At 48.3% G+C, this 17864-nt stretch overlaps 1 protein-coding gene across 2 annotated transcripts in view; it reads left to right on the top strand.

Moving 5' to 3' along the window:
• The first annotated feature begins 104 nt into the window (after positions 1-104).
• ACVR1C (activin A receptor type 1C) overlaps positions 105-17864 on the top strand; it is a 49736-nt gene continuing 31976 nt past the window's right edge. For both annotated transcript variants that reach the window (XR_004752547.1, XM_035332209.1), the window contains exons 1-2: positions 105-345; positions 12706-12936. Coding sequence is in view for 1 of the 2 variants with exons in the window: in XM_035332209.1 (XP_035188100.1) it covers positions 276-345; positions 12706-12936 (301 nt within the window). In the remaining variant the exon portion in view is untranslated. The remainder of the gene's footprint in view (positions 346-12705; positions 12937-17864) is intronic.

Here is a 17864-nt window from a genome sequence, read left to right as displayed (position 1 = left end):
GACGGAGCGGTGCGGTGCGGGGGAGACGGAGCGGTGCGGTGCGGGGGCTGCTGCCCGCAGCGCCGAGCCCCGCAGGGCTCCGTGGGCGGGGGCGGGCGGGAGGGGCGAGGCCGGTCCGGTGCGGCCCCTCCCCGCCCAGCCCCGCTATAGCTGCCCGGCGGGCGGCGGAGGCGGGGACCCGGCGGGGCCGGCGCCCGGCTGCAGGTTGCTTCCCGCTGCCTCCCGCTGCCTCTCGGCCCCGCTCCCGGCCCCGCTCCCGGCGCGGATGCGCGGCGATGCGGCGGGCGCCGAGCTCCGCGCTGCGGGCACTGCCGCTGCTGGGCGCCGCCGTGTCGCTGTGCGCAGGTAGGGGCCGGGGGCGGGGGCGGGGGCGGTGGTGGAGCCGCAGCGGGCGCGGACGGGCGGGGATGCGCGGCCCGGGGGGCTGCTCCGTGCCCCGGGACCCCCCAGCCAGCCCTGCCTCCGTCCCGGTGCACTCCCAGCTGTGCCGTGCCCGGCCGGGTTCAGCGCTATTCCTCGGGAGGTTAAGGAGCTTAATGCATTTAATTACGATCAACGTGTGCGCGCGAGAAATAGGTCAGTTGGGATTTATGGGGAATGACCGGCCCCGAGCAGGCTCCAGCCCACGCTCTTTGGGTACCAATGTCTCAAAAGTTCCCGATGGTTGGCTTTCTGCAAGCTGTGTCTGACGGGTCGCACCTCGAGAGTATCTCAGTATTCACCCCCTGCTCTGCTCAGTGTTCCTGGGGGGCTTGGCAGCTCGAGGCCCCGGTGTGTGCCCCACGCTGGGTATCGCAGGTCCCAGCCCATTCCCATCCCATCACACCATGGACGGGGCAAAGTGCACGGCCGGCTGGAGGGCTCTGGACAGGTGTGCTGAGCCTGCAGTGTCTCGAGGCTGCTGTCATAGCTTCTTCTCCCTTGGTGTCATGGGTTGTCCAGAAAAGATCTTAATTCTTCTGTTTAGCCTTACTCCAGTTTCCTTTTCTCTCAACGTTCCTGCCACAGGAGTCAGCAGATGTTGGTGATGCTGTTGCAGAGAGAGGTGGTCACAGCACTCAGCTGAAGGGAAGGGCTGCTGCTGCTCCCATGTCAAAGCACTCGTACAGTCCCTTCTTCTGGGAAGGGAGGAGTAACAAGGCTCAGTTGTTGAGGTTTTGAGTATTTCTGTCTAGTGTGCAGTATGGTACATCTAGTAAATCCTTGTTTCTTCCAAGAGACGTGAAGTCTGGTGCATCTTCTCTTTGTCTGGATTTATGTAAGTGTGGAAGTGAACCACAGAAACAGTCCGTGCTATGCTTCTTTTTCCCCAGTATGCCTGAAGTGAAGCATCACCAGTGTTCCACCATGCCCTTCCCACCTCCCTCTGGTGACCACCCAGCATGCTAACAGATCTCGTTGGCTTTGGTTGTTCGTGTTCAGCAATCATGCATTGCTTTGATCTCTTAAGTTGCAATGGTTTTGTCTGTCACTTTCCCCGCCCTATTCGTTATCTTTTCAGAGCCCAGCTCTGGGCTGGTTTGCACGTGTATGGGCCCGGACAGGCAGGCATCCTCTTCACAGTTCTTTAGAGGGGCACCAGGTGGAGTTGCGCGTACCTAGGGAGGGTGCTCAGGTCTCTCCAGCTGTATCAGGTGTTCAGCTCTGCATCGACACTGCGTTGCTCACATTTCACTACAAACCTGCCTGATCAAGATATGTGACTAAGTGTGTGCTGGTAAACTTTTTCTTCCCTATTCTTTCTCTCAAAATTTGCATTCTCTTGGTGCTGCTTTTCTTATAATTTAACTCGTTACGCCTGACACCGTTGTTCCACATCTCAATCTGCGCTGTGTTAAACGTTTAGCACTCTCTTCTGTGCTCATCATAGCATTGTTTTGGGGCAAGTCGGGAGTGCTCAGCACACTGTAGCATTTCCAAATAAACCAGAGTTGAGGGTGTGGACTGCAGTAAAGAAATGTGTTACTCTGCGCGGTGCAGGCATGTGGGACCTGGGCCGCGCTCGGCACTGAATCGCCTTGTTTCACTTTTCTTAAGAGCCTCTTTAAACGTTTTCTCAGTTTGTAATAGACTGTTTCCTGCTTATATGCATTTTACTTTTTTCCCAAAAGCAAAGTACGCGTGCCATGCGCTACCCCTGAAGCACAGCGCAGATGCCTGTACGTTCAGTTAGGTGTGGAAGGGCGAGCGCTGCTCTTTGCCCTGACTCTGGGAGCGCCATCGGTTTGCACAGCTGAAAGCAGGGCGGGGGGTGCAGACACACACACACACAAGCAGCTGCTTCTTAGGGTCAGGTGTAACATAAACTTTTTATTTGCTTAAGAATGAGAAGCAAGATAGATTGCTATTGAAAGCTGCACGATTAATGCATGAAAGTAGCGTAAAACTAATCTACACAGCCTCTTCGTACGAGTAGTACTGTACTAAAAACCAAACAACGGTTGCCTTCTTGTCTTTCCCATACTGTAAAATGTACTTGCATTGTTATAAGCAGTTGCTCAAATGCCTTGTGAATCTTAAGACTGATTTTTTAGTGGTCTGTTTATTCCAGTGCTTCCTATAGAACGTAAACTTGGTGTAAAGCCTGAAGTCCCGAACACACGTAGGTATAGTGCTTGCCCACCCACAGAGAGACCGGCACCTGCACATGCGTGTGGATTCTTGTTGACAAGTCCAGACAGCTGCATTCTGCAAAAAGCACCTTCATTCCAGCTGCAGAATTTGGTTTGCTTACTCCTTATTAACTACTGCTAACAAAAAGCCCGTGTGCTGTCAAGTGTCAAAAATAGGAAGTCCTCAGAAAACGCCCCGTAACAGCAGAGCAGCTGTACTTCTCCACTAAATGACTTAATTCGCTGCTCTGTAACAAATTACCAGTATGATGCTTTCTTCTCGTTTCTCTGGGCTACAAAAGCTCTCTTTTCGTACCTTTCAGTAAAAATCTTTAATAATTAAAAAAGCTTTAATAACGCAGCATGGATGAGAACTACAAGTACTTAATGGTCAACTAGTTTGACCTTCTTGAGTGTAAATCCTGACTCTGCAAGCTACCAGGGTGACTGCTGATAATTCTGACAGCACATTAGATAAAAGGCTATATGTGGGGTGAGTGGGTGTAATTTGGTTCTACTGTCAGTGGAGTAGGCTTTAGAACCTTACCAGTTGCTTGCAAATGATTATTCTAGGCTTTAATCTGGCTGGGATATTGTGTCGTTTTGGGCAGCATTGCTGCAACGAGGGTGGTGTGGTCCCCACGAGCGCTGTGCAGCACGTCGGGGCGGCACTGAGCTGCGGGACGTGGCTGCTGGTGAGGGGCTCTGCCAGGGCGCTGCCCGAGGCCCTTGAGGGCTCTGGGGTTATGGCACTGAGAAGTCAGAGCTCTCAGCTGTAATTTGTGGAAAAAGGGGTCTTGGACGTCATGCCCAAACCCCAGCAGTGTGGTGGGGTAATGTCACGGTCATCTCCGTGTCGGGTACTGGAGGGTGTAGGGCAGGGGCTCTTCTCCAGGATGGTTTTTGTAGGCTAGGCGTTCAGCTCACGCCTGGCTGAGAAGGTTCTGATAACCCACCCGGTAGTACACCAAACAGTGACGTGAAAGTGTTGGACAGTGAGCTGATGATAGCGAAGAGACACTTGATTAACTCCATCCCAGTTAAAAAATGTAATTTCCTCTCTCATACCTCAAGAGCTATTAGGCTCTGAATTATCCTTCGCTGCCTCTGCTCGTCATGCAGAGAACAGCATCCTAACTGAAGCCCAAGTTAGATGCTTAAAATTAGATGTCATGAATACCTTTGGGGGAGGAAAACCACAGCTCGTACTAACAACTTGGGACATACGCCAACAAATCTGAGCATGTGCAAGTCGCTCTGGTACAGCTGGCAGTGTTTGTCCCTTTAGCACACCTCTGCTGCCCTGAATGCTGCCGGTGATGCTGCAGTCCCGGTGTCTCCCAGAGGTGCAGGTTGTTCCCTTCCCACTGAAGGGCTGGACGTAGCCACGGCTGTGCTCAGCTCAGACTCCATGCAGACGCAGCTGCCTTTTGCTGCTGGATATAACTTCTGAAGCACTTCTTTCCAGAATAAACGGTCTTTGCAAGTTATGTTTTTCTTATGCAGTCAGCATTTTTATCTTTCTGTTGTTGGTTCATCTTCAGTTTGGTGATGGCAAGAATAAATAAAGTACATTGAAAAGTCGACGGTTCTCTTTTTTCCATTTTTTGTCAGGAAGCTGATTCTAGGTAATCAGAGCAGTGTTTGCAGAACTCACATCCCATTTACTTCTCTAACAGCAAACGTGTCGTCAGAATGACGTGGAATTGTGCAAAACCAATGGCGGTTAAGTAAAAGAGACATTTTAGTATTCCAAATGTTGTTTTGAAATACTTTGCTCTTCTTATTTACAGCAACTTTGAAACATTTAATTTTTCATCTTCAAAAGTCAGACTTCTGAGGACGTTAATTCATTCTCCAGCAATATTTGCTCTTTGTGAAAAAGCAGGCTGCGTTTGACTGGAGAGGAGCTGCGTGGCAATAGAAAGCAATCAGTGTGACTTCCTGAATGTGAAATACCTTTTCAAGCTGTTTTCACATACCAGCTGTGCTTGCCTTTCAGTGCCACCAGCTCTCCCTTACGGACGGCACCTCAGCCTTTGGGGCTGCCGGAGCTTGCTGTCTCGGCACCGCCCGCGGCCTCACCCTGGCCCCGCAGCACCCTCCAGCGCCTTGCAGGCTGAGCAGAGGCTTCTGCCTCCGCGTTTGGTCTGTGCTGTGTTGTGCCAGATCTCGCCAGGTGCCTTAGCGTTGTGTCGCATCGCTGGTGTTTCACAGAGTGTAGCATTTCAAGGGATGCCTGGTCCATTTGAAGCTGTTGAGAAGTGAGTGAATGTCCTTTCACAGTTTATTGCAGCAACAAATAATTTCACTGGGTTGCCCTCGCCCTGCCCAGTTGATATTAATTTTAATGCCTGCCCTCAGTTTCTGTCCACTGTGCTTTGTCATGGTTGCTAAGCTTTTCTAGAGTGGGGACTCGAGCATGCAGTATCCTGCTTCCAAAATCAAGATACTTGCACGTACTACTAAAATCACTTCCATACCTATTTTTCAGAGATGAAAATGGTGGAACTACTTAATGTCCCTCATTCTAGGACATTTTCCTCTGTTCTGGAATAATTACTTTTCCTTTCCCAACAGCTTTCTATTTTTTTTTCTAGTCTGATATCAGTCCTTTTTTGCAGGATGTTTACATAGTGGACCTTTAATCTACTATTGCTCCTAATTTATTTTTTTTCCAGAGACCTCTCCTGAGAGAGCACTTTTCCATATATTTCATAGCAGTCCAAACAGTCCAAACTTTTTAAAGAACTGTCATTTTTCAGGTCTCTATTTTCCTCTTCTGCAGAAATAGTTTCAAAAAAATAAACTGACACCGTCACGTTATCGCTTCCATCAGTGCAGCTTATTGTAGGAAACGGAGAACTCTGCCCTTAACAGCAGGCACAGTGCTCTGGGAGGGAAATAAGCATTTCAAGCTGCGTGTAAAGACTTGCAGATTTCGGTCAATATTTGCAAGTTAATTCTCCTCCACCTGGAGCTCACGGCGGTGCGTGGGAAGCATGACGTTGGTCGCAGCAGGCAGGGCCAAGGCAGCAGGCGGCCACCGCTGCTCCTGCAGCAGCCGCAGCAGGAGAGCAGGGGATGGAGGGATGCTGGCAGCTGGCACAACGCAGCTCTCACGGCTCGCAGGTCAAGGGCTGCAAGTTCTGTACCACTGTGCATAGCAGTGTCTGTGAAACTGTTGTCAAGGATTTGTCTAATGACTTGTTTGAATAGGCCAACACTGCCACCCAAACGTTGGCAATAAGACCTCTTGGGGAAGGGGCGAGGCAGCATGAAAGGGAGGAGTGCATCTTGCTCGTAAAATTGCTGTCAAGAACGTCTGTGGTGCCAGGAGCTTTTGAGGTATGGGAAATGATGATCAGCTGGTCCCATTCGTCTTCTCAATACAATGCAAGGTTTCTGCATGAAGCTACCCAGAAGAGCCTAGTTTCTAAGTTCCTCGTCCCCCTTGCCACATGCCTGGTGCCTCTTCCCAGCTCCCCGGTGCCCTTTGGAGTGGAGCTGGGGCTGACCCCACGTGCTGGGTGGTAGTGGTGGCAGTGGGTCTGCTGGCTCCTCCTGACAGCCAGCCTTCCCTGTGGCAGCAGCGAGCTGTTATGTGGCCCCGCTTCTCCTCCCTCTGGTTCCACTCCTCTGGCTGCAGGTCGCTCGGCGTGGTGAGGTTCCTTCACGATGCTCTGAAGTCAGGTGTAATTTTTCTGTCCTCAGCAGGTCTTACTGCTTCATTATCGGTGCCCCTTTCCGGATCACTGGAGCACGTTGAGCACCATGCATTTCTGCAGAGATAACGGCCTCTTGCTGTGAAAACTGACAGCTTTTCTCCCTACCTTTTATCTTAGCTGTTACAAGATAAACAGGATAACCCCCGGTTAAAAGATGGAAACAGCTCTGCCTGATGGCAAAGTTTCTTTTCACGTAGTCGATATTTGTTTTCAAATTTCATTTTGAAATGCCCTACTGCCCTGTAGTCGCAATGTGAAACTGCTGACTTTTGTGGATAGGGACAGATTATGACTTAATGGAAGATTAATGCTGCATGAATCTGTACAGTAAAGAGTCAGTATGAAATGTAAAACCTGTGATCCAGAGGAGGTAGCAAGTTCCATCTTCCCCATAGTTCTTAGCTATGGGGACTTCTAGTCCCACACTATTAGTCAGTTTATGCCAAATATGTGCTCTATTTTTTCCATTTAACTTTTGAAGTTGCACTACATCTATCTACTTGTTTCAATTGTTGGCTTCTTTCATTAAGCTGGTGCCTAAACTCTTTCTTCCATCTGTTGTTTACATGTAACATCATTCTTGTTCCTTAGATATCTAGTGATTCATGTATTTGAAGCTGACACTTGAGAGAAAAAAGCCTTTTGTGCATCTTTGTGTTAATTTGTTTGGAATCCAATGCTGGTTCAGTTCTTCCTGCTGCGTTAAGTTAGGTTCACAGGGTGTTTGCCTGTACTGTGCATTTTCTAAAGGTTGCCCTGAAAATTAAAAAGAAAAAAGAATGTTGCTTTCTTATATAAGTCATGTAGGTAACTTTCTGCTCTGATGAGCAAATAATTCTGTCTTTGATTCACAGCGGGTCTCATCCAATAAATTACTGTATAGCCTCAATTCCTATTGCAGTAACAGGAGAAAAAAAATTGTTAAAAAGTACCAATGGCTTAAAAATTCTAAAACGAGGGGACACCTGTTCCGTGCGGTCTCTATATCTAAAAGTTTCTTTCCTTGTGTATTCGGCGGTCTGTGAACCAACCTGACTGTTCCCTGCCGGGCTGTTTGTCTGTCCTGCCGTCCGTGTGGGTCTGGACAAGCACCATGCTCCTCTGCGGAGGGCAGGAAGGAGCACGTGCCGCTGTCGGGATCCCTGCCTCCGCTTCCCTGTCCATGGGCGCAGGGGGACGGGTGGGCTCTGGGGAGCTCCTGGTAGCCATTGGTAACCCTGCCTGGATGCCTGGCATAGCTCTGCGAGGCTGGGACGTGTTTCAGTTGTCCACTTTCTCCCAGTTTCTCAACACGAGAATGCAATGCTTTAAGGGAAATGTTGTCATGCTTGAGTAAATAACGGAGCCGTGTTCGCTACGGTGTTGAGTGCCTTAATTTGAAATGTTGGGAATGCATTTTCCTCCTGCCTCTTTGATCCCTTTCCTTTAACTCGTTCGCCATCCCTGTGTCCCACCTCTCACTGGCGTGGCAGCAGCACCGTGTGCCTTCCCTGGGCCTTCTCGGCAGCCCTGGTGCGGCTGCACCATCAGACAGGGGCATGGAGGAGGATGCTCAGCCCAGGAGCGAGGTCAGCTCGAGCACTGGGTGCCACGGGCAGGGCAGGTCTGTCGTCTGCTGCCCCTGGTCCGTGGGCTGCGGTGAGCGTCCTGCCAGCCCGTCTGGGGCAGCCACGGGGGAAAGGAGGGCAGAAACGGTGTGGATGTGCAACGAGAGGGCTTGACTTCATGTAGCCGCTGGATTGTGGAACTGAATATGGACATTTTTTTTTTCTTCTCATAAAAAGAGAAGGATAATAGAGGAGGTTGTCACTAACAGAGTGGATCAGCATGGATAGGTCACAAATTCCAGCGAGTCGTCTGTCCCTGAGTGTTGGTGGGGGGAGGCAGAGGAGGCTGCACAAGGCTGTGACAGACACGGCGAGAGCTGAGGGCTGATGCTCTGCCATGCACTGCCGTGGTTACGTTTTAAGGTGATCTTTCTGCTCTGTTAACAGTGGATTCTTGGTGTACATAAATATTAGAAGCGAGGTCAGACACTTGAATCTGCTTTGGGTACTCTGTCCTGATCTCTAACGGAGAAATTAGCCAATAGTATAGATATCTGGGGAATCTTGTATTTTTTTTTTCTTTCTTTTCTTTAGATGTATCATTTTTGAGATATTTATTCCTTCTTTTGTAAATGTTATGGATGACTGTTCAAGAGATCAGCGACATTATCACTGTCCCATAATTTCAGACTGTTAAACTTGACAGGCACTTCTTATTGTAATGTCTGCCAAATACTTAATTTCTGTTCAGTTTTTCCATGTTGGATACCTGCTTCTGGATGAATTACATTTAAAAGTGATCTATGTATATTTTCTAGGAAGAAAGAGTATCGTCTTGCCCACAATTCAGACTAATCTTGTCTTTGAGTAGATGTAGCTGGCTTGGTTGTTGTTTGAGCAAGGGCTTGAGGTGGGGATGGGGATGGGAGGTGGGGATGGGCATGGGCTGAGAGTCGGGACCAGAACAGAGTGCTGGAAGGAATGGGGCTGGGAAGCACCAGCTGGAGACTGCTCTTGCTAGAGCAGTGGCTCACGGCTTTTTCAAAGGAGTACTGAAAAAGGCAGCAGTGCTCGTGTGGCAGGACGCACACATGTTGTAATGTTTTTGTAGGATGTAATGTTCTGGGTGTGGACAAGTTCTGCTCTCCGTGTGCCTCTTCCAAATTGAACTCAGTGTTCCCATCAAACCTCCGCGTGTATCTTCCGTGACTTCTGCGTGCCTGGTATTTGTGAATGAGGAGGACTGCTGGTAGAGCCGCCTCAGGCTCCAGGACTTTGCAGTCTCCAGAGAGAAAAAAAAAAAAAAAAAAAAAAAAAAAACCTCTCTGGAAGTATCGAGTTCCCTGTGCTCCTTTCCCTGCTCCTCCCAGCTTGTCATCTGCTTTCACTTTCAGAAGCAATGACAGTGGTTGGGCTGTACTGACAATATTTACCAAAAAGCTTTTTCTTTTTGTTCTACTCAGTATAATGGCTTCTTGCAGAAGCAGCTCTGTGGGGAATAGCCCTTATTTCCATAGGTTCATGAACTTTCAGTTGTGGGCAGTAAATTGGACAAGTCAGTTTCAAGCAAAATATTTAGAACAAATAGGAAAAATGGGCTTAGACTGTTTCTTTCAGGCAGTCTCTGAATACAGCAGTAGGAAGTAGTGATCTTGTGGTGGCACTCCTTGCTTTCCCTGCAAGCGAGCTGATCGTCAGACTGGCCTGCAGGTGTGACTTCCAGCCACCCCTGGTTGCAGACAGGCTCGAGGGGGAAGAAATAAAGCCCTTTTATTCAGGAAATAAGAGACAATCTTAGCTTGGTCAAAGTGGGGTTGCAGAGCCTCTTAGACACTCTTTTCTCATCCTGTGTTCACGGTGCTCAGAGGAATGCCCTTGGAGCTGTTCAGGAACTGCAGTGACAGTTTTGATTAGCTCTCCTTTCAAGCAATCCACAAAATGTCAGGATATAGATAAAGCAGTTATCTACTGTGGATGACATTGGAAAGACCATTTCCTATTTTATTTTTAGCCCATGAGAAGGTGGGGGAAAAGAGCATAATGGCATATCTGAATCACTGAAGACACTTGCAACAGTCATCTATTTTCATTTCCTAGAGTAATCCTTTTATTTTGCAGCATTGATGACGATGTCTGTTTCTCTTCTGCCAGGTCTCTTATTTCTTTGGATCTGATGAGTCTTGCTCCTGGCATCTCTTCCAGGACTATGTCTTTACCGAAGATTCACCTGCTCCTGTTGCTGGGTGATTGTGCTCACTCCCCTGCACAGAGAGAACACTGAGACAGACATGCAGTGATACGGTTCCTGGCATACCCTGCATCCAGGATAAACATGAACATATGGTGCCAAGGAAGTTTGTTTCGGGCCCGAGATGAAGATAAACACTACAAGCTGTTATTTCAGAAGGGTAGCATAGGATGAAGATTGTTGTAAAGAAAACAAATAGTGTTACAGAAGCAAAAATTGGATTCATACTGACATCTGTCAGGGCTTCTTGGCTCACCCGAAGAGGCTGCTTGAGCTGCGAGTCCCCGTTAGTCCTGCTGCAGCTGTAGGTCACCTCGCATTCTTCCTCACACATGAATGTGGGACATGATAAATTGCACGGAGGGCTGGGGCACTCTCATGGAAATTAATCTTTTGTCAGCTGCCAGCTTGGGGCAAAGGCAGAGTCTGATTTAGCTCCCAGTTTGGGCAGGGAAATGCAACATAATAAGAAATGCATCATCTGTTAGCCTGCACTGGCTTGTTGAGCGCTGGTTAGCAATCAAAGAAAGCCCTTCTGTTCCTGGTGGCCCTTCCAGACTCTAGTCATCTCATGACTTTCCTTTTTGAGATGTCAGTTATCTTTCAGTAGAAGAAAGAGTGTTCCATACCCCCACCTAGTTCCCAAAGAAACAGAATGGATGCATGGAGATATATATATATATATATATATATATATATATATATATATGTATTTGTAGATTTTATCTCCTGTCGGCAGAGCAATGTTTGATCTTGCAGAGTGAAGGTGGTGGCCTTCCTGATGAAGGCACGCAGAATGCATTTTGGGGCCCCTGTGGTGGGGTAGGAATTAAGTCAAAAGATGAAGAGATCAAATCTCTGTACTCTAAAATGATTTTTTTTATTTTACCAGAAACAAAATAATCATATAAAGTGCAGTTAAGGAAGGGTTTCCTGTAGAAACTGTATTCAGCCCAATGTTTAGATGCATTGCTTACCATATCACTGCTAATATGGGTTCCTAAACTTGTCATGAAGAGATCAAAATTTGTTTCTTATTAAGCAAGTGAAGAAAACAAGGAAGGCAAAAAACCTGTCAGCATCTGGTGTTTCACTGAGATGATATGGCTTGGGTTCCCTGCCCTTCTTCCAGGAAAGCTGATAAAGCCTGAAAATGTAGTAGTTACTGATCAAATGTTTTACAAAATCAGATAAAAGCACATGAAGATATGATTAAAAGCGTGTAATACTTAGCAGACACCTGACATTTGCACAAACAGAAATTGGGCAACTATTTGCACGTCTGAAAAAAGTGCATCATTTCAGAGTGTACTGGGTCTGGCTGGGATGTTAACTTTCCTCGCAGCAGCCCATACAGTGCTGCGCTCTGCACTTGTAGCTAGAACAGCAGTGGTATCACACCAGTGTTGTGTCTGCTGCTGAGAAGTGCTGGCACAGCATCAGGACTCTCTCTGACCCTCCTAGGGGGTGGGCAAAAAAGTGAGAAAGAAACATCAGCAGGGCAGCTGACCTAAACCAACCAGAGGGATATTCCATACCATATGATGTCACACTCAGCAATAAAAGGTGGAAAAAGGAAGAAGAGGGGAGGGGTGGGCTCTCGTTGCGAAAACGTCTGTCCTCCACCCGAACACCAGCTACGTGCGTTGAGGCCCTGCTTCAAGGATGTGGTCAAGCATCGCTCATTCGTGGGAAGTAGAGAGTAATTTCTTTCCTCTGCACTTCCACATAGCCTTTACTTGTTCTGTTTTGTTATTCCCTTTCCCCCTCCCTCTTCCCCTTTCCCTTTTTTTCCCTTTAGTTGAATTGTTTAATTAATAATAATATTTCCTTAATTATATATACATATTTTTTTTTTTTTCCCTCTTTAATTAAATCATTCTTATCTCAACCCGTGAGTTGTTCTTTCCTTTACTTCTTCCCCTCCTCATCTGAGGAGGGGGAGTGAGAGAGCGGTTGTGGTGTTCAACTGCCTAGCACGGTAAAACCACCACACAGAGGACGTGGGGGAGAAAAGCCCGTCGCTGCTGCCTGTGTGTGCCCGTAGGGCGGTGTGTGCCAGAACATCCCGTCGCGCCTCGGTGCTTCCTCCGTCCCATCGCTCCGAGCCAGCCGGTTCTCCAGCAAGGCTGTGCCTGGCTGGCACAGATGAGAAATGGATGCTTTTTTTGGGAAGTCCACAGTTACATAAACAGCGGCTGTTGATATTCTTTAAAATTCGGTACCTAATGCTGTGTCTAAATATACGTTCTGAAACTGAGCAGTGTGCATATGTGCTTGTCGTGAGACAGCTTCCCCAGAAGTTTGTCTGGGGGTGTCAGTCTTCTCCACCATGCAGGAGAGATGCTGTAAGCTCTCCTGTGACTGAGGGCACACGGTTCAAATGCTGCTCAGCACTGGGTGGTGGGGATGTCTGCTGTTGGGTGCCTCCCGCCACCCCAAGCCCCTTGGCCAGCGGGCTCCTGCTGGTCGTGCCTGGCCCCAGCTGCCCGCAGGTGCTCCTGACCAAAGGGCCAGCCTTGGTGAAATGGCCCCAGTATTCTCAAGGAAAATGGAATTGTATTTTTCAGGTCTCAAGTGTGTGTGCCAGCTGTGCGAGCACACAAACTTCACCTGCCATACAGAGGGAGCGTGCTGGGCTTCAGTCATGCTGACCAACGGGAAGGAAGAAGTGGTCAAGTCCTGTGTCTCCCTCCCGGAGCTGAATGCTCAAGTCTTCTGCCACAGTTCCAAAAACATCACAAAAACCGAGTGCTGCTACACAGACTTCTGCAACAACATCACCCTCCGCCTGCCCATAGGTACGTACTGCCTGAATGCAAAGTGATGTGCCAGGGCTTTGTGATGGCATGGGAGCTGCAGAAACATTGGGCAGAGAGCATGGCTGTGAGGGCAGCTAATTAGGATTTTAAAGGCTAGCTGTAAAAGCAAAAGCAAAAGCTGTTTTTTCCCAGCTTAGGAAGAACTAAATTGTGACTATATTTGGGGAAAAGGAAACTTCTCACATTGCCCTAGATGTTCCAGACACTGTCTTTTGTATCCCAGGAGCTATTAACCATGAAGACCAAAGGAAGTGTCTGGAGGAAACAGCCTTACCACCTTACAGATCTTTATAGGCTGGGGCATCTTAAGTGAGTTTGTGGTTTGAATTGGCGTTAGTTTAGATCTTGGGAAGATTTTCGGGGGCTTCGCATGTGGCATGGCTCAGCAACCCACTGCAGCTGCAAATTGATGTTGGGGGAGCCAAGCACCATGTGTTGCTGAGTGAGCGGATCATGTGTTAACTGGTGCTTTGCCAGGAGATTATGAGGACCTTGCAGCCTAAGATTTACAGCCTAAAACGTCTCTGCAGCCAATGTAAAAGACCTGCATTAGATGCATTGGGTAAGAATTCAGACTAGGGAGGTGTGGAAATAACGCAATTGTAGACGCTTGTTGTCAATGGCATGTGGGAAACCCAGCACCTGCTTTTGGCCAGATGAGGGTCTGGATGCTCGGTGAGCTTGCACTGGGATAAAGCAGCCCCAGCACGTGGGGAGCTGCTGTTCCCGTTCCCCTTGCACAGTCTGCGTCCTGCCTTCCTGGCCTGGATCGCTCAGCAGCTGCTGCAGGTCGAGCAGGCACATTGCTGCGCTGGAAGCCGCGTCTGCAGCCGCGTTGTGATGGGCAGGGGGCAGGAGTGACACAGGCTTGTGTGGTACCTCGGGCTGGCTTGGCGGGGGCAAGGAGGGACACAGGATACAAAGTCGTTGCTGGGGGAAATACTTATGTCTCAGCAATTTTGTAAGTCTGTCTTCAGCTTTTGGCTTCTGCAATTTATTTTAGCAGGTTGTAGGGCAGCTTTTGTTCTGTGTTAAATTGGTATCATTGATTCTTGCCCAGCAGACACAGGAAGGTGTGAGATTCCTGGTTCCAATGAGAGGGAGGAAAAAGATTTATGCTTCCAGGAGCTCTGTATATTACACAATTGGTGCAACACTCAAGTCTGTCAGATTCAGAACTGTGTGGTGAAGTTGATTTGGTCCATTTTAAAAATGAATATTTAGACTATTTTTAGATTTAATTATTGATAATATACTTCACTCTTCTCTCCAGTAAAACTTGCGCTTCATCCAAGCTTTTTTGAATAAGCTGTCAAATCTACTACTTCAACAAATGATACCTTTTTATATATAGTTACAATAGTGAGAGATGTTACAGATAAGAAAGATGTAAAGCAATACGTAATTTACAGTTGTAATTGGCACTTCGGCTGCTATTGTAAAGTAGCTAACAATTAAAACCATCTCTTTCTGTGAGCATTTGATACTGAAGATACAGGAGGGCAGACAGCTGTCAGTGAGGGGAAGGACTCCTGAAAAGTCAGATTCTAGAGGGGGCACTGAAAGGATGGGCTTGGGGAGGGAGGGCTGCGAGAATGCAGCTGAGGGGGGCCGGGGGGGTGATGGTGTGCGAGGAGACCCACTTAGGGGACACTTAGTGCCATGTCAGCAGAGAACCTTGCTACTATGTGAGTAGTGGTAGTATGAGTCGGCTGAGTGGTATGCAGGTGGGTGGCTGAGCATTTTGAATCTCTTATCCGTGGAGATGCAATCCACTCTGCGTTTTCAAGCCCATTCACATGCTGTGCTACTTCTTTGGTTCGTTGTTGCCTTGCTGTTGTCTGCATGCTGAAGACGTTTTCAGGAACGCTTTTGCCTCAGGGCCTGCAGACCCTGCAGGACAGTGCCTGTGCCCGCTGCAGGTGATGTATGCGTGGCCCAGGTGCCTGCACCCGAGGGGAGCAGCGGTGGGAGCCTGCAGAGCACTCCATGGGATCACCCAAAGGCAGTGTGGCTGGGCTGCTCCCGTGTCCAACCTGACCTAAGGAGTAAGGGTTTTTTGGGTATATGTCTTTTGGTCAACAACAGAAGGGAGATACTAGTAGTAGTTACGCTCTAGATACGTAAAAGCAAAAGCCACACCTGTTCAGGTTGGGATCCTGGAAACTTGGGAGAAAGCTGCAATTTTTAGATGGAGTGGAGGCATGTCTGTCTTCCTAACACTTGAACTGGTAGTTGCAAAACCTCTGGTTATGTGTTTCAGTACCAGAGAAAGTTACTTAATTTTTAGCCTGAGCCCTTTGCTCTAAACATTTGGGGGAATTCACGTTAGTCAAAAGTTTACAGCGCCAATGTTATTTGCTTGCTGGTCTTGCTGGACAGCCCTCTTCCAAATAATTAACATTATTTGAAAGCTTTATTTAGGCTCCAGCAAGAATAAACTTTCTTAGGGGTATTGCTGAGTATGTAGGTGAAAGAGCTGGGCTGCAGGAGGTGGGGTTGTGCCGGGCCCGCTGTGCCGCGGGAGGCCTTCAGCTGGAGGAGGCCTTTGGCTGCGGCTGCCTCTGCTGCCTCGGTGGGGGGGTCCTTCACTGGGCAAGATTCTGTGTCCAAAGCAACTTCTAGGCTACTCGTTGCTCAGCTTGCATCTGTTCTTCTTTCCTTCCAGTCCTATGTGATACTTGGACATTCCAATTGAGGTCTTGGACTCATCAATGAGGAAAGAGATGTAAAACGGAGGTACCGCATTTAGCAAGTAACCAGTAGGCACTGCAACTATCAGCTGGTGTGATTAAAAAAAAAATAAAGCAAACCAGAGGCAGTTCTAAGTGTAGTCATCAGTCCAGGACCTTGCTGAAGTGGTAACAGTTTCATTTCCACTGCTGTGTAAGGATCAGGCCAGGATTCACACAGGGGGGACTTGTGAAAGGGCTCTGCTCAGGGCGTGCTCGTATAAGTCCCCAGGGAGAAGCGGTTGGTCCAGCAGCCCACGTGTGGTGTCACTCCATCCTCTGGCATGTCACCACACTCCTCCTGAATGGCTGTTCTCGTGTTAGCTGTCCCTTGCCAGCAGCGGCAGGTAGCCAAGCCACGGTGTCTGTCCATTGGTGCCTCACATGGCCATGCAGGCTCTCTGGTCTTGAACACACATCTGCTTTGTCAAGATGCTAATTTAGGCCAGCCCGCCTACCACCACCCTCTCTTTAAAAGCGTAATAGTTTGGTGCCTGGTACAGGCATCTTAATGTGGGTGTTAAATGTATATCAACATATATTCCCACTATGCAGATCCTAGCTTAAAAGTAGAGCACATGGGTATGGAAAATTTGCCATTAGGCAGGATTGAATTTCATTGAGGAGAAGTGTTGGGAAGGTCCAGGGCAGGGCACATCCCTGCCAGAAGGCAGGAGCTTCTGCAGGCTCTTCCCACCCAGTTCCTGCAGCCCCCACCAGCCCAGGGGCCCCAAGCCTCTCCAGCAGCTCTTCTCTGTGCCCACCCGCTTCAGCTCGGCTGTGTGTTAATTACCAAGGGCTTATGGTGTGAAATACCAAGAGTGACTGGGAAACAATAGAGTGACATGCACCATGAGGATCTCTGAGGCAGAAAGCAATTTTTTTTTTTTGATTGCCCGTGCATGAATTTCCACAGTAAGGCTGCAGGTGGCATTGCGTGCCTCGTTCAGCGGCAGAGCTGTCCTTGCTGTGTCGTGTGCGAGAGGAGGTGGCTCTTGTTCTGAGTTGGGTTTTATACCATGCGTGAAGAAAATAAATTTCTAAGGGCAGATGCAACTTTCATATCTGCTTTTTATATACTTGTCGTGGATTTCATCGCAATATTTTTGCATTAACAGGTCATATGTTTCAAAGTGCAGGACTGGTTTTCAGTAACTAGGGTTCCTCAATGTTACCCTGAATTTATTTCCAGTTTTCTACCATTTAAACTACAACACTTTCTGCCCAAGCTGGTGACCTGAGAGGACCTTTCTCTGTCAGTGGCGTGTCATAACAGGTCTACAGAAAATGGCCTGCATGCTGCCTCCTTGCTGGTTCTTTCGATGAATGTGTCTGTCTATGAGAAATTGCCCGCGTTCACCTCAGCATGTTGCAGACTGTTTTAAGGACTTGCTAATAAGATCTTGAAGACTTCCTCAAGCTGTAGAGTGGTGTCTCATAGGGCTATCAGACCGTATTTCAGATCAGGGAGATGGTCCTTGTGATCTGTCCCCACCCCACTTGTGAGAGGGATTTAGCCCCCTCACAAGCCTGTTTATAGGTGACAGACCTCTACCTGCAGCCCCGGGGCAGGTGGCTGGCGGTTCTCATAGCTCAATGCTTGCATTTGGTTATGGTGGAGGGCGGTGTTTGAGCCCAGCATGGCTCAATACATACAGGCTGGGGAACTTGTTTCCCATCTCTTCTCCAAAGCAGCAATGTTGGTGTTGACTTCAGTCACCTCCTTTGGTGGGGGCGGTGACTCAACAACCGTTGAACCCAAGCCTGAAGGTTCAGACTTCTTAGGCTTGTTACCAGGTGCAGTAATCAGGGCTTTCTTGAACTCGCATGTCATCTGTTTATAGATGTGTGGGAGAAGTTCGTGTGACTGTCATTCTAAACTCTTGATCTCAAAACACCTAGTGATGCTGAATATTAAGTCTGTTTCTTTACAGATACTGAAAATTGAGGCTGGATGGGTGCTGGTAGGTTTGCAAACTTGTCACAGGGTTATGGGCTTTCAGCCTGCTTTCAGTGACTGCCTAAAAAAAACCTCGACCTCTATCTCTATGAGAAGGAAGTTGGTGATGTGTTCAGACTGTACAATAACGCACCCATGAGTTGGTGGGAAAATCCAACACAACAAAAAGTCTCTGTAAAAACTTTAATTCTAAAGCTTTCAGTTTTCTTTTTTCT

Source organism: Oxyura jamaicensis, chromosome 7 (assembly GCF_011077185.1).
Source record: "Oxyura jamaicensis isolate SHBP4307 breed ruddy duck chromosome 7, BPBGC_Ojam_1.0, whole genome shotgun sequence".
Taxonomy (NCBI): Eukaryota; Metazoa; Chordata; class Aves; order Anseriformes; family Anatidae; genus Oxyura; species Oxyura jamaicensis.
This window is presented reverse-complemented; position numbering and strand designations above follow the sequence as displayed.